Source organism: Numenius arquata, chromosome Z, assembly GCF_964106895.1.
Source record: "Numenius arquata chromosome Z, bNumArq3.hap1.1, whole genome shotgun sequence".
Taxonomy (NCBI): Eukaryota; Metazoa; Chordata; class Aves; order Charadriiformes; family Scolopacidae; genus Numenius; species Numenius arquata.
The window spans coordinates 63,086,188-63,099,780 of record NC_133616.1 but is presented as its reverse complement, the minus strand read 5'-3'; the positions used below and the strand labels follow the sequence as shown (position 1 = coordinate 63,099,780).

Sequence of the window (13,593 nt, the reverse complement as noted above, 5' to 3'; positions counted from 1 at the left end):
GTGGCTTGTTTTTTCTGACTTCTCCAGCCTGGGTGTACCGTCCCCTCTCCAACAGCCAGTTCCTCCTGCAGGACTCCATACCTGTTCTGCAAGGCTAACTGGGAAGGTGGGAAGGACCAGGAGGAGACTCGCCTGCTTCCCCAAGCAGGGACCTGTTTCCATCCAGTTTGCCAGGACTGCTGGTAAATAATGGAAAGTGGCTGCATGAGCACTTCTGCTAGCATTATCCCAACATTTGATTTCAGAAAACTTTAAAATGGAAAAAAAGAGGGGAGTATCGGGGCTTTTTCTTTTTTTTTTTTTTGAATGAAGCCACAATCCTCCTCTAAGAAAATACGCAATTCTTTAGTGTATGGTAGTTTCAGACAGAAAAAACATTTCTTCCTTGGTTTGCTCTAGAATCTTTTATTTTTGTAAATATCAGCACTGAAGTATAAAGCTGTCAATGCATATAGTGATCTATTAGACATTTCCCAATGTTTGTGATAGCACTTTTCAAATAATTTCCCAGAACTGCATTTATCTTCTCATCTACATATTTTTCAGAATTTTCAATAACAGAGGTAATTTTTCAATGTTTTGCTGTCTCCCTATTTGTTTATCAATAACAAACCTCCCATATAGTCACTTCCTTTTTTATTTCAACTCTGGAGACACACATTTTCACAGAGCATTATTTCATTCTGCAGAAAAGAATATTCCTTTACATTATTTGTTTGCATTATATTACCAAACACATTCTTTATATTCATGAAAGAGATGACCAAGGTTTTCAAATAAGTCTTCTAACAATATTTTTTTAAAGTAATAAAATATTTTTGTATTAAGGAATCCTTCAGCTTGACTTAAATCTCTTTCCACAGACTGGGACGTTAATTTTGGTATGGACTAAGTATCTTAAATGCTTCTTAAATGAAAGCAAATAATTTTTAAAACTGGATATGACAGAAAAAAAGACTACCCCTACAATGATATATCAAACCAATGTAACTATGTATATTCAGGGTAATTTATTTCCAATACTGAAAAATGTTACACAGTTTACAGTGAATTCTTGAGAAAAATTTGTTACCTCCTACTTTTGGAGGCAACCCTATAATTTCTCCATTTCTTCCAGTAAGCATTTCTTCATAGGTTCTCCAGTTTTCCAAGTTTTCACCAATGAACAGGAAAGACACAGCTTGTAGAACTTGCTTTATAATTGGTTATTCTATATGACTCATTTAACTGATTTTGGGACCTTCCTGCCCAAGTTTACTGCTTAAACTCAGTATTTCACATAATGCTAGGCACATCTAAATACCATAGGTGATTATGAAAATTTTTTCCTCATACGATAGTTCTTATAGATCCCAAGAAAACCACCAGTGACATCACTTCTACACAGTGACACAACTTTGAAGCATTCTGTTTCCCATGCTGGGTAGTACATTACAAAGTAATGACTCCAAATAACAAATAGTTTTCTAATGGGAAAAAATATTTGTATATACTTAGAGATTTCAAATTTACAGAATACCTAAACTTCTGAGTTAAGAATTAGTTCACTAAATTTATCTACTTAATGTTAAGATAAATAACATAGTATAAAAATAGTAAAAAAAAAAAAAAAATGCAATCTTTTGAACTGCTGCCAGATTTTTTAGCAAATAAGCACCACTAGTAAATTCTCTCAGACCTTTGAGTGCTGGTCTGTGAGGATTGAGGAGCTGCATCCTGGGGCTGCATGTCCATGTTGACTGGAAAAAATATGCCCCAAACTGGTCCCACACTCCACAAGAAGTCACCAGGGTCTCTTGGCTCTGTACTACCCAGGGCTTCCTGCCCTAGAAGCTTTATTTTACACAGAAGAAACAACCCTAGCCCTTGCAAGCACTGGTAGTGTCTATAAGTTAAAACACTTACAATAGGGTATTAATTCGAAATTCATCCAGCCTGCCAATGTCTGTGAATAAGACAGACCAGTTCAGCCAGCGTTACTTCTTTTACTTTAACAATGTGAGAGTTTCAGTAAAAAATAAACTCAAAAAATACCCTACTAGGATTTTCCCTGATCTCAGGAACAACTAAAAGCAACACATGCCACCAGGAAATGTAGTAGTATAATCACAATTTTATAGGTATCACAGAATAAATGCACCAGCCACCTAATAAAAGCCTTTTCTGGCCACTCAGCTATTACAAAGAACAGTAGGACAATAGTTTGATTTAATGAAAGCTTTTTCAACAGCTTCCTTATTTATCATAGATATAGCTTATGCTGTCATGCAACTTCAGTATGTACCACAGAAGTCACATCAATTCTGAAATATTAAATCACAAGAGTTGCAGGGATGGGAAAATATTCTTCCAGCAGATGCAATGTTGTATAATGTGCTATGTGTACTGTTAACATTTCTAGTCTTCTCTAAATCACAACATTGTCAGGGAACACAAGCCAACCTAGGGAAATCTGGCACAATATTTTTTACACTGCTGTAGCAGGATAAAATGAAATTAAACACTTAGAATCAACGTATTTTTCCTTTACTATTTACTTCAGATCCGTTCTGTCACATAAGAATGTTGCTAAATAGTTTCTGCATTCAATCAGTAATTAACTAGTAACAAAAATACAGTAAGTACCTGCAACAGATGTATTTAGATGAAAATCATAAATTTTGCTAAAGATTATATTGTATTAAAACCCATTATGAACCTCCCAAAGCTACACTGGCTCTATTCCAACTTGCAATATTAACTCATTTAAGAGCCACTATTTCACATTTAAACCACCAAAATCTAACACCAAAATTAGCTACAAAAATAGATGCTATATTGTTAAGAATTAATGTTTTTCAATTTTTAAAAAAAAAAAATTAAGGAAAAGAGCAAATTCTTTTTTGTTTCATGTAGTCATCACTTCCCTATTTAAGATTTTTTTAATATAGCAATAACTAGTGTTTAATCAAAAAAATCAAGGAATAAAAGATTAAAAACCTTCACAGACACACTGAACTACACTTATTAAAGATGCACAATTCTGCAGAAACAAAAATAAGTGTGGCAATAGCAGATTTAAGTGGAAGCAGTTACTGATCCAACCAAATGAAATTCAAACTCTAATGAGATATCACACTTGATACGTACAACTGTTCTACAGTTTCCATCTTGTGTTCTTTAGCCATTATTTATGAAACCTTTTTAGAAGCTTTGTGACTTCTTCTTTAGCCAATGTCTTCATCATTCAGCATAACTTTTGCTTTGATATGTTTTCCTGCAACAGCAACATCAACATGCCACACTCTATTTACTGTATAACTCATCATCACTGATGTCAGCACAGCATCGTAAGCTCAGAGTTGTACGCAATCTGTGAGTCTTATTTTGGACTGCTGTTGTAAGAATTGTACACCATTTTTCCAGTACCACACATCCAAAAGATTTCAGAGGGCTGTCCATTTAACAAGGAAAAACAACCTAGTAAGTTTTTATTTTATATTTTGCTCCAATGAACCCAGCATGCCTTACAACCCCAACATGTTCTAATGCCCCAATTTTGCAAAGGAACATGCTGCGTGTTCCCAGTACATACCTTTTTGTCAAACAAAGCTTTCCAACCCAGAAAAGACTATTGGAATCAATCTGTCCGAAGTCCCAGTTGCTGAACTATGCCTCATTAGAGAGGGACTGGACTAGTTCAGCTTGCTGACTTTGTCCCTTCTCAGCTTGCTTTCTCTCACCATACATTAAAAAAAAAAACTACTAAGAATTAAGGACTGAAAAAAAAGAAAAAAAGCTATCAACCAACTGAGCAACACCAAGCAGATTTCCTGACACCTGGGGTCTCCATGCCCAAGAACAACCAACCAGGCTGCATTTGTGATGCAATCACTGGTCCAGAAAGGAGCAGCAACATATGACTTAACGGGATAAGGGCTAGAACAAAAAAGATAAATCAGTCCCTTCTGACTGAGACAGCACGCAGACACTGGCGGCCCCAACAGGACAGTGCAATCCAGCCTAAGGACCAAGTGGCAGCCAAGGCTTAGTGGTTCACTCTCTGCAACGTAACTTCCCACTGCTTCCCTGACACCCAAGCTGAGGGTTCTGCAGAACAGCTCCTGAGCCAGCATCTCAGATACTTTCATCTTTCTCCAGATCTGGAGAGCATAAAGCCTTCTATAATGAAGCTCCTGCATCCTTCAGAAAGCAGTTCCCTTTTCCTCTCTACTTAACTATCCAAAACATTCCCACCAGCTGCCTTCCCATTGCCCTAACATAAACAAAACCCGCAACTAACCAGTGTCATTATTCAGTTCTTGACCTTTACTCTTATTACTCTTTCCACAGGTCCTCTTAGTGTTTTCAGCAAAAAGTGAAAACAGCTGTAACCCTGCATTAGGGCATCATCACATTGATTCAAAGCGACTGTCCTGCTAGCTGGTGGAAAGTATGACACACAGTAATTCAAGTTTACCTGAGAATACTTTGTGACTGCAGAAAAACATAAAAACAACTACTACTGCGGAAGATCACTTTCCACTGTTTATAACTTTGCCAGGCTTTACCCTTTCAGTTAAAAGCCTCTACCGTGTGTGTTTAGCCCAGAACTTAATATCACTTTTAATAACTCAACCAGAAAACAGGGAAACAATTCTTTTCCCAAACTAGAGAATCACTTGCACCTCTTTCAACTGGCAGCTCTAGTAAACTTACTCTCTCACTAGAAGATGCCATTGCTTTTGAAAACCAAACAAAGTCACTAAATTTCAAAATTACTACACTTGCAAAACAGAGAAATTTCTAAGTCATTCCTTTGTGTGACTTGCATTCTGTCCATGTTGACCAGCTTGTACAGGTACTGCACAAGTTTACAGATAATTGCACAAGCCCAGGGGCAAAGACAACGTAGTATGGCCTAAAGAGCAGTTGTCCCCTTCCGCTCCAGAAAGGTGGGGCCAGGTACTGAGATTTTGTTTGGAGAGTTTGTTTGCCAGAGGAACAGAGTCTGTTGAGATTAGCATTTTACAGAAGTGGACCTTGATTGGTTCTTTTATCACATTTGGTGCAAGAGCTCGTGTCCAAAGATTTTCATTTTTTTGCTTAACAAAATGTTTTTCAGCTTATTGCCAATACTTGGTTATGCCCTCCCACTGTTCTGGTAGGCACTGTTCCTTCCCTTGCTTGCAATAATTCTTCAAAGACTGAGAAACTGAACCAGTTTGTATATTAACAAAAGCTACAATTCCTAATAGCACATAATTTTAGTAAGTACAAGTTACTGAATCAAGTCTACAATTTTAAGACTTCCCTAACTTGTTCACTTCACAAACTAGTTTGACAACATAAGGGCAGCAGAAACTCTATGAAAATACCACAGCTTTAAAAAAATTCAAACAGCTCAGCTGACTTGCAGTTGATATACAACTGTAGTAGTTCACCAACTACATAAATATTTGTAAACAAGAACACGGCCTGGGGTGGAACACGGGAGAAGTAATTCTGCGATTTTGGGGAGAAAAACCTGCAACATTTTTCTGGAGGTCAGCATTTGTTTAAACAGATTTATACTGAGAAAGTTAAAGAAAGTGAAATTAAGTAGGAATTGTAATATGACAAATACTAAGTGGAAGCCTGAAAGAGAAGGTCAAGGAAAACCACAGGAGAAATAAGTGTCTTAAAACCAGCTTATGTTCGCTGTCTATCTAAAGAAATATTAATTCAGTTAATCAGAACCACATCAAAACATCACAGCTGCTGACAGAAAAAACACTCTTTGAATTCAACGGGAAAGTTGGTGCTTCAGGAAAGAAGAATGATCAGAGCCATAACAGGAAAATGGGATAAAAAGAACATAGTAATCACATCACCCTGTTATATCTGTGCTAGATACGATATGTTCCCATGTTAAGTAGTTATTTGGGGATAAACCAAGTACCCAAATCAAAGTTTTATGTACAAAACAGCTAGGGAACTCGATGAAATGAACTGAGTATGTATTTACATTTTTAAGAACAGCAGTAGAAGGCAAAAAAAAAGAAAAAAAAAGCTGAAACGAAACAGTGCTAAGCACTCTCTTATCCTATGCTGTTTTGTTATATTCACATATTGGCTACCACTCCAACTTTTAGACAAATTTGGCAAGAAACAATCTTTCTCTCAGCACTGACAGTTACTATATCACACTATGAATTACAGTACAAGAGAACAAAGGACAAGAACTGCCATTTTAGGCAGTCATATAAAAACTTAAAAGATGGATCTTGGAATTATATTTATATACTGCCATCCAACTAATTTCCTCTAAAGAAAGAAAAAAATCCGAGAAAGGCACATAAGAACAATTATTAACAAGATACTTCAATACATCATAGAACAAAGGCTCTCCTTTATCTCATCATTAGCACAATTCAACAGGAATTAACATCCATGCAGTTTGGACATCATTCCCCAAAAATCTTTAAAACATCTCGGCATGCAAATAAATTCTTTTCCTCATTTGCTTAAGGTTGACAAAGGTCAGATCCATTACACTAACTGTCAAGAACTGATGCTGCTGCCTCTGCAGCAACCATAATAGGTCACAGGACGCAAGCAGGCTGCAGCTACCATGTAGATGAGAAGGAGCTGCAACCCCCTTACCACTATTAACAGTTCATCTGAGCAATTTTATATTTCAAATACATCCACTAAAGAAATAATATAAGAACATAAAACGATTACCATTTATATTAAAAGAAGGGCTGTCTTTTATTTTATGATTTTTAAAAAGAGTACCATGAAGTACACGTGATGGCAATTACCCTATCTTACTTAAGATACTAAATGAGCTTCTATATTGTAACTGAATTGCTCAAAATAAAAACATTACCCTGCTTCAATGTAAGACTATCAGCACGTTTGAAAAAGGCACTAATAAACAGACAAAATTAACACAAGTCAGTCATACCTTTAGCCACAGCTTCTTTATACTTTTCTTTGGCAGAATTTACTTCTTTTATTAGTTGTCTATAGCTAGATTTTAGTTTCTCTAGTTCTGTCTTTGTGACCTTCAAGAAAACAGAAATATAAAAATTATTAAAAAACTTATCTTCAACATATAAAAAAAATTCATAGCATTAGCGAAAGAGAATTAACAGGATTTTTTTTTCCAAAATAAGGATGTTACCACTTTCCATTGACTTGAGATAATCTTAATAGGATATTACATGGTATAACCCAATCAAAATCAATAAATGCAAGGTACGAAATAAGGAGCCTGAAACAGAGATCCTCATCCACATCAGTGTAATGAAAAATACGTTTAGGAAATCCAGCTGATCACAAACACTATTCTGTGTCAATGACAAAGGTAAAAAAGCACCAAAAAGATGCTTAATAAATCATATTAGATCAAAAAGTTCTATGCAGAGGAAGGAAATCCTGTAGCATCTAAAAAAAAAGTAAGATAGAAGAATTTTTAAATACTGCTGTTCATACAAATGGCTTAGAAACAGAAACTGTGCAAGAATCAATCTATCTGTTGTAAAACTTAAATCTCTAAGATGGAAAAGAAACAACAACAAAAAAAAACAAGCAAAAAAAAAAACAACCAAAACACACAAAAACCCCAAACTACAGTGGAATCTTTTTCCACTGGAAGCAGCTCCACTGAAAGTCACATTTTTGGTCAAAAAATTAAAAAAATTGTCTCTTCCGTCCCCAGCTTTCATTCACTGTGTGACAAAATTAGTCCACTGTTCAGAAATAATCACAAATCATGAACTTGCAAATAAAAGCTATTAACAAACCAGTCACTACAATACCAAAAAGGTGGCATATATAGAAAAGTAAAAACTCTGACAAAAGGAAAAATACACTCACAATGGGAAATCATGGAAGTGAAACTTAATTTAATGAAAGTACTGCCCACACTGAATGTGCAGAAAAGGAAGTCCATTCTACAAAAAACAAACAAACAAACAAACAAACAAACTTGCTTCTCTTGCAGCTGGCAAGAAGAAGGCTGGAGTTAACAATTCTCCCTTTTTTTCATCATGCAAGGCCCAGATGCCACTACTTTCACTCCCAAGAATAAAGAGCCAACACTCCCAAGAATAAAGAGCCAACACTCCCAAGAATAAAGAGCCAACAAGGTGCTATCTACAAGTTCTATTTCTGGGCCAACTGTGCAAAGATTTAATTCAAACGCAGGACCTTTTCCCCACATTAGTGCCACATTCTCATTTCATATTGCTACACACTGTAAATTATGCTCACAACTGTTGTTACCACAGACTAATAGAGGTGATACAGGAAAAAATAACTTCATGACAAACTTGTATTATAAAGACACCACAAAAAATGGACAAAAAGATGAAATTAGGAAGTAGTAAACACAATTAAGACATAAATAACAAGGAACTGCTTCTCTTACAGAAAACTGGAAAGTAAAAGGCAGGGCACTAGTATTAAGAAACCTTTGTCATATTGCAAAACATTATCTTACTGATTCTTAGACTGTGTTCTTCCAACAAGCAAAAACAAAACCAAGAGCACCTCTGTCCTCAGATAACAGTTAAGGAATTTATATAGTCAAGGATTATCTTAAATCCAGGTTTTATATCAAATAGTCTTGCCCACCTAACTGGCATAGTACCCTACTTTTTTCTCTCAAGTTTCATGAAAAAAGAAAAAATATCCAATATCTTGATGGGAATTGGAATAAATCAACAAGATAAAAGTTTTACTACATTTGTGTAAAAGACATAGTACTTCACTGTCTTTAAGAATTTTATCAAAACGGTTCCTTATCATAGAGGTGTCTAGAATAAGAAGCGATGATAAATATGCATTTCACATAAAGGAAAACACATTTTTTTGCCAACATATCCTAAAGATATGAACTGCACAGACATTGATCTTCACAAGGTTTGGATAATGTCCTGGGAAACAGTAAGTATTTTGCTTCTGCGTATAACAAAAGCAGAACATAAGAAGTATTTTGAATTTCTGGAAACCATTCTGTAAGTGCTCCAGTGACACAAAACCTTTGAACAAACAATGTCAGCTAACAATGAAAGAACATACGATATGTAACCAGAATGCTATTCAAATGTTTCTTAGGAAAATCAGGAAGGGGGAAAAAAAACCCAAACAACAACGCAAGCTTATTCATCAGGATGCAAAATATCTCCATGTCCACATAGCCCATGATTAATTAAAATCAGTATGTTTTGTAATTAATCATTTGGGCAGTGCTCAATATGCACTACATCTTTTTGAAAAAGACTTATTTTAAAAGCCAGTGTTATTAGAGATTTTACTAGAATTAACTTATTAACAGAAAAAACTTTTTTTTTTGCAGTCTCTTTTAAAAGAACACCTGAACCTCCAGCAGTCTTGTTTCATCTAACTTCTCTTTCATATATTTCTTTCTTTCTTCATGCATTTCTCCAACTTTCTTTATATTTAACCTCTATTATTTCTAACTTATGCTAACAGTTTTTCCTCTTCCTCCATCCTATTTTCAGATGCACCAATCCATAAGTGGCATGAGTGATTATTTGGCTTGAGATTTTATCAGATAAAACGGCTTACTGACCATGCATCAGAAATGATGTACTCCCCATAGTTAACAGCTGGGAAAGATGCCAAGATCCTAGCGTATTATGGAAGCAGTCCTATTAGAGCCAACATATGTCTAGTACTAGTTTGAAGTTCTTCCCATAATCAGCCCAAGAATCTTTTACTCATCAGTCCATGATATTTGTACTGTACTACTTCGATGTCACATTTTAATTACACTACCCCAAATCTCAAATTCTCTGCTGGAAGAAAGAAGAAACAATGCTTTTCCTTCTCTCAGTAGACCTTTCAGACTAGCAATCTGATTTTTGACATTTGCAGTTAAACTTCCCACAGTGCACCTGAATGAAACTGTGACTTCTGTCAGCTTTACTGACTACATACAGTGCTTTCAATATAAGCAGGACAACTGACATGTTGAGCCCTTAAGAGCTCCATCTACAGCCTTAATGTTTGGTTTACACTGGATTTATATTTTAGAATAGGGACTAGAATCCTGTCCCTACCCAAAGCAGTTTGGTCTGTCAAGACCATTCATTAACAAAAGTTTTCAGTGCCCTGGTCCCAGGGGTGTCTAGAGCAGAATAAGAAGAGGAAGAGATACAGAAAACAGAAGCATCACAGGGAATCATCCTCTACTGGAACAAGAGCATTTTCAGTGCTATCTGTCCATAGAAATCCATACAGAAGAAAGTTTTCCATTCCTGCTCTGTCAGCCAGCAGGGGAAAGAAAACATGGAGGAAATGGTTGGACTCAATGATCTCAAAGGTCCCTTTCAACCATGAAGATTCTGTGATTCTGTGAAATAACTTAAATTTAAACTAGGTATTCTATGTATCAAAAATCACTACTTTTACCATAGCACAAACAAAAACAGAGGAACTAAAAAAATCCATTCTCAATATATTACTTTTTAAACATACAAAACTATAATAAATTCATAAAGCACAATTGAATAAAATACCTTGTACATCTCTGCTTCAATTTGTTGATGAACACCGACATAACTCTTCTTAACTTGCTGCTTATCTTTGATCATCATCGTAAGCCTATGCAAAGGCCCAGAATTAAGATCCTCTGCATGTGTCTTCATTATTTTGCTCAGCTGTTCTGTTTGCTGTACCACAAGCAACCAAGACTATAAAAGAAAGTCAGAACAGAAAAGCACTTATTTATTCTGGCTTATGAATAACCAAACAATGAACATAAACTGTGGGAAAAGAAGCATCATTCACTAAAACAAATCAGTTTAAAACAAAATTTAAACTTACCCAAAAGCACTTGAGAACTTCTAAAATAAAGTTCTTCCTGCTACAGCAAAATCATGCCTTGAACTTGCTCATAAAGTCATAAAAAAGGCACGAAAGACAAAACAAGCAAAATTCTATGTTCACCTTTCAGCACTGTGCTACTGTACTTCTGAACACAGTCTTTTTGGAATACATTCCTGACACCCCTGACAAGCATGTTCCCATGTCTTTTGTTCTCCTGTTTCCCAGCCACAATTATTATGTTCAAGATGACTTCTCTGCCCTTGTCCAAATACCTCACAGTAATATGCATTTCAGTGGTTACTGTTTAAGAGCATACCATTCGTCAACTGCTTCACGTAATTGAGAGCATCAGACAGGCCACCAGTATCAAAGCAGAAGGTACTAACAGGTTAAGAGACACAAGCAGTCACTCGTCTGTCATAGCAACCCAACATCTTTCTATACCCTTACTTTAATAACTTCCTTGGCCATTCTGTCCAACCATTTTCAGGACAGCTTAATGTCTGTGTGTGGCTCTGAATTGTGATTAAGAACTGCAAAGTGAACAGAGAGACCTCCAATGCACCACAGATATGAACACAAAAAAGTTCAGTTCAAATAAAAGCATTTGTTACCCTAAAGATCCCCGTCACGCTTAGTTGATGGGAACAGTATTGGATTCCTTAGAGGTAACTCCCTGACATTGAATGCTACGCTATATCTAAAATTTCAGAATGGCTACAATGCCATACAATTATCAGGTTTTGAAGGCAGCTAGCATGCTAGTTTTACTAGCATTTATCTTACCAAAGACAGAAGTCCACCTTAGATCATCAAAACTTAGAAAATTAATTTGTTTGTTAGCTTTGAGTTTTCCTTATATATAAACATACATATATAATTTTTCCATATCTACACAACAATGCTGCAACACAAACTGGATTCCAGAGAAAGAAACAAAAGACAGTTAAGTCCTGTATAGATTAAAACATCTTTAACATTTCCTTTGGCTCATAAACATCCCACAGACTGCCACAGAGCTATCTCAGACTACTTATAGTGAGGTGGTGTAAAAGGTCAAGGCCTAAAGCTTCTCGGCTACGGCTGAAAACTGCTTCACCTCTCCATTACAGAACACTTTCCAAAAGACATCAGAGGCCATATTGTAAAGCTGCATAGGATAAAAACATCATTAAATATCTGCCTGAGAGGGGTGGGTCTTGTGGTTATAGAAGAGTTCATAAGAGCACTCTCAGAGGTGAAAATGTAATCAGAGTTCTCAGTTTTGCGTAGGAACTCTTTATCAGGGAGCGTAGCGATAGGACGAGGGGTAATGGTTTTAAACTGAAAGAGGGGAGATTTAGATTAGGTATTAGGAAGAAATTCCTTACTGTGAGGGTGGTGAGGCACTGGAACAGGTTGCCCAGAGAAGCTGAGGATGCCCCATTCCTGGAGGTGTTCAAGACCAGGCTGGATGGGGCTTTGAGCAACCCGATCTAGTGGGAGGTGTCCCTGCCCATGGCAGGGGGGTTGGAACTAGATGATCTTTAAGGTCCCTTCCAACTCTAACCATACTATGATTCTGTGATTTTCTTTTAAGAGGGTACTGTTTCAATCAACCCTGAAAACCACAGCAAAAGCATTTTTCAACAGGACAAGTACTCTAAAGAAATACTTAGTTTACAGTTCACCAAATGAACCTGAGTAAGCCAGAAAGATAGTAAAACATTCCTTTACATTGAAAAAAAAAAATCATCTGTGCATTTTCCTGGTCTTTACATCCCTCTTTCCACACTGAGAAAATATTGGTTAAACAGGATTTCAGTGTTTTGTACAATTATATTTTATTATTTTAAAATAGGAAAAGCTAAAATAAAAAGCTATACTTAAGAAAAGTCTTGAAAAATTGAGATTTATATGGGACAAAAGCAGCTCGGTGGGGATAGCAGAAAAGGCAAAGCATTTCCTTTTACAGAAGATAACCACAATCCATCAAAAGCAGTAAAATATAATATTGTTTAGTTTAACAGTATTTTTTAGATATCTACACACACAAAAGAGCTGTTGGGAAGCACTTAAAAATAGTGCTCTTCTAGCATTAGCAGTTGCTGCCACTATGCCTTCCAGCAAGTTTGCTGCCTCTACATGACAAAAACATAGAACAGATTTTCCCAAATTTCTCTCAATTTTCACCATTTCTCTCAAAGTGCTCACTCTTGCTGTACACTTAAAAAAAAAAAAAAACCCAAAAAAACCATCATAAAATATTAGACAGTTTAGTGTTTTGTTTTGATGTCACATAATACCAAAAATCTAATATATAGATATTTTATATCTTATGAAATGTAAGATACTAGATTTATGACCCATAATATTTGGGTCATACTTTGATTCTATAAAATGTCAGGAACAGAGAAAAGTATCATGAAATAGTAAACTAAATTAGAATGAGGTGATTAAAGTAATCAATAATTCAGACATTTTAACTGCCAAACCCAGTAAGACAATGTGTCACTACACAACTTTAAAATCCAAGTTGACAGTGAAATTTCACAGCAAGCCCATACAAAAGATTTGTCAGCAGCACCTGAATATTTTTGCTGTTGTATAAAGATGCAGAGATCAGGGGTGGGGCTCGAGAGAAAAATGGCACCTCCTTAAGAGGGAAAAAAAAAAAAAGAACAAAAAAAAACCTAAAAGAACAACTTGAATGCCTATGTCCAAAACAAGATTTCAAAACCTGGCACGTGCCTCTCTTCAACCCCAAAAGAATAAAGTCAGATCCTCAGC

At 35.9% G+C, this 13,593-nt stretch overlaps 1 protein-coding gene across 1 annotated transcript in view; it reads right to left on the bottom strand.

Annotated features, from left to right (window-relative positions):
- Positions 1-13,593, bottom strand: part of FER (FER tyrosine kinase) — a 174,134-nt gene that overhangs the window by 139,479 nt on the left and 21,062 nt on the right. Inside the window, exons 4-5 of the mRNA XM_074165781.1 lie at positions 10,515-10,688; positions 6,932-7,031 (exon numbers count right to left, since the gene is read on the bottom strand). Of these exons, the coding sequence (XP_074021882.1) occupies positions 6,932-7,031; positions 10,515-10,688 (274 nt within the window). The remainder of the gene's footprint in view (positions 1-6,931; positions 7,032-10,514; positions 10,689-13,593) is intronic.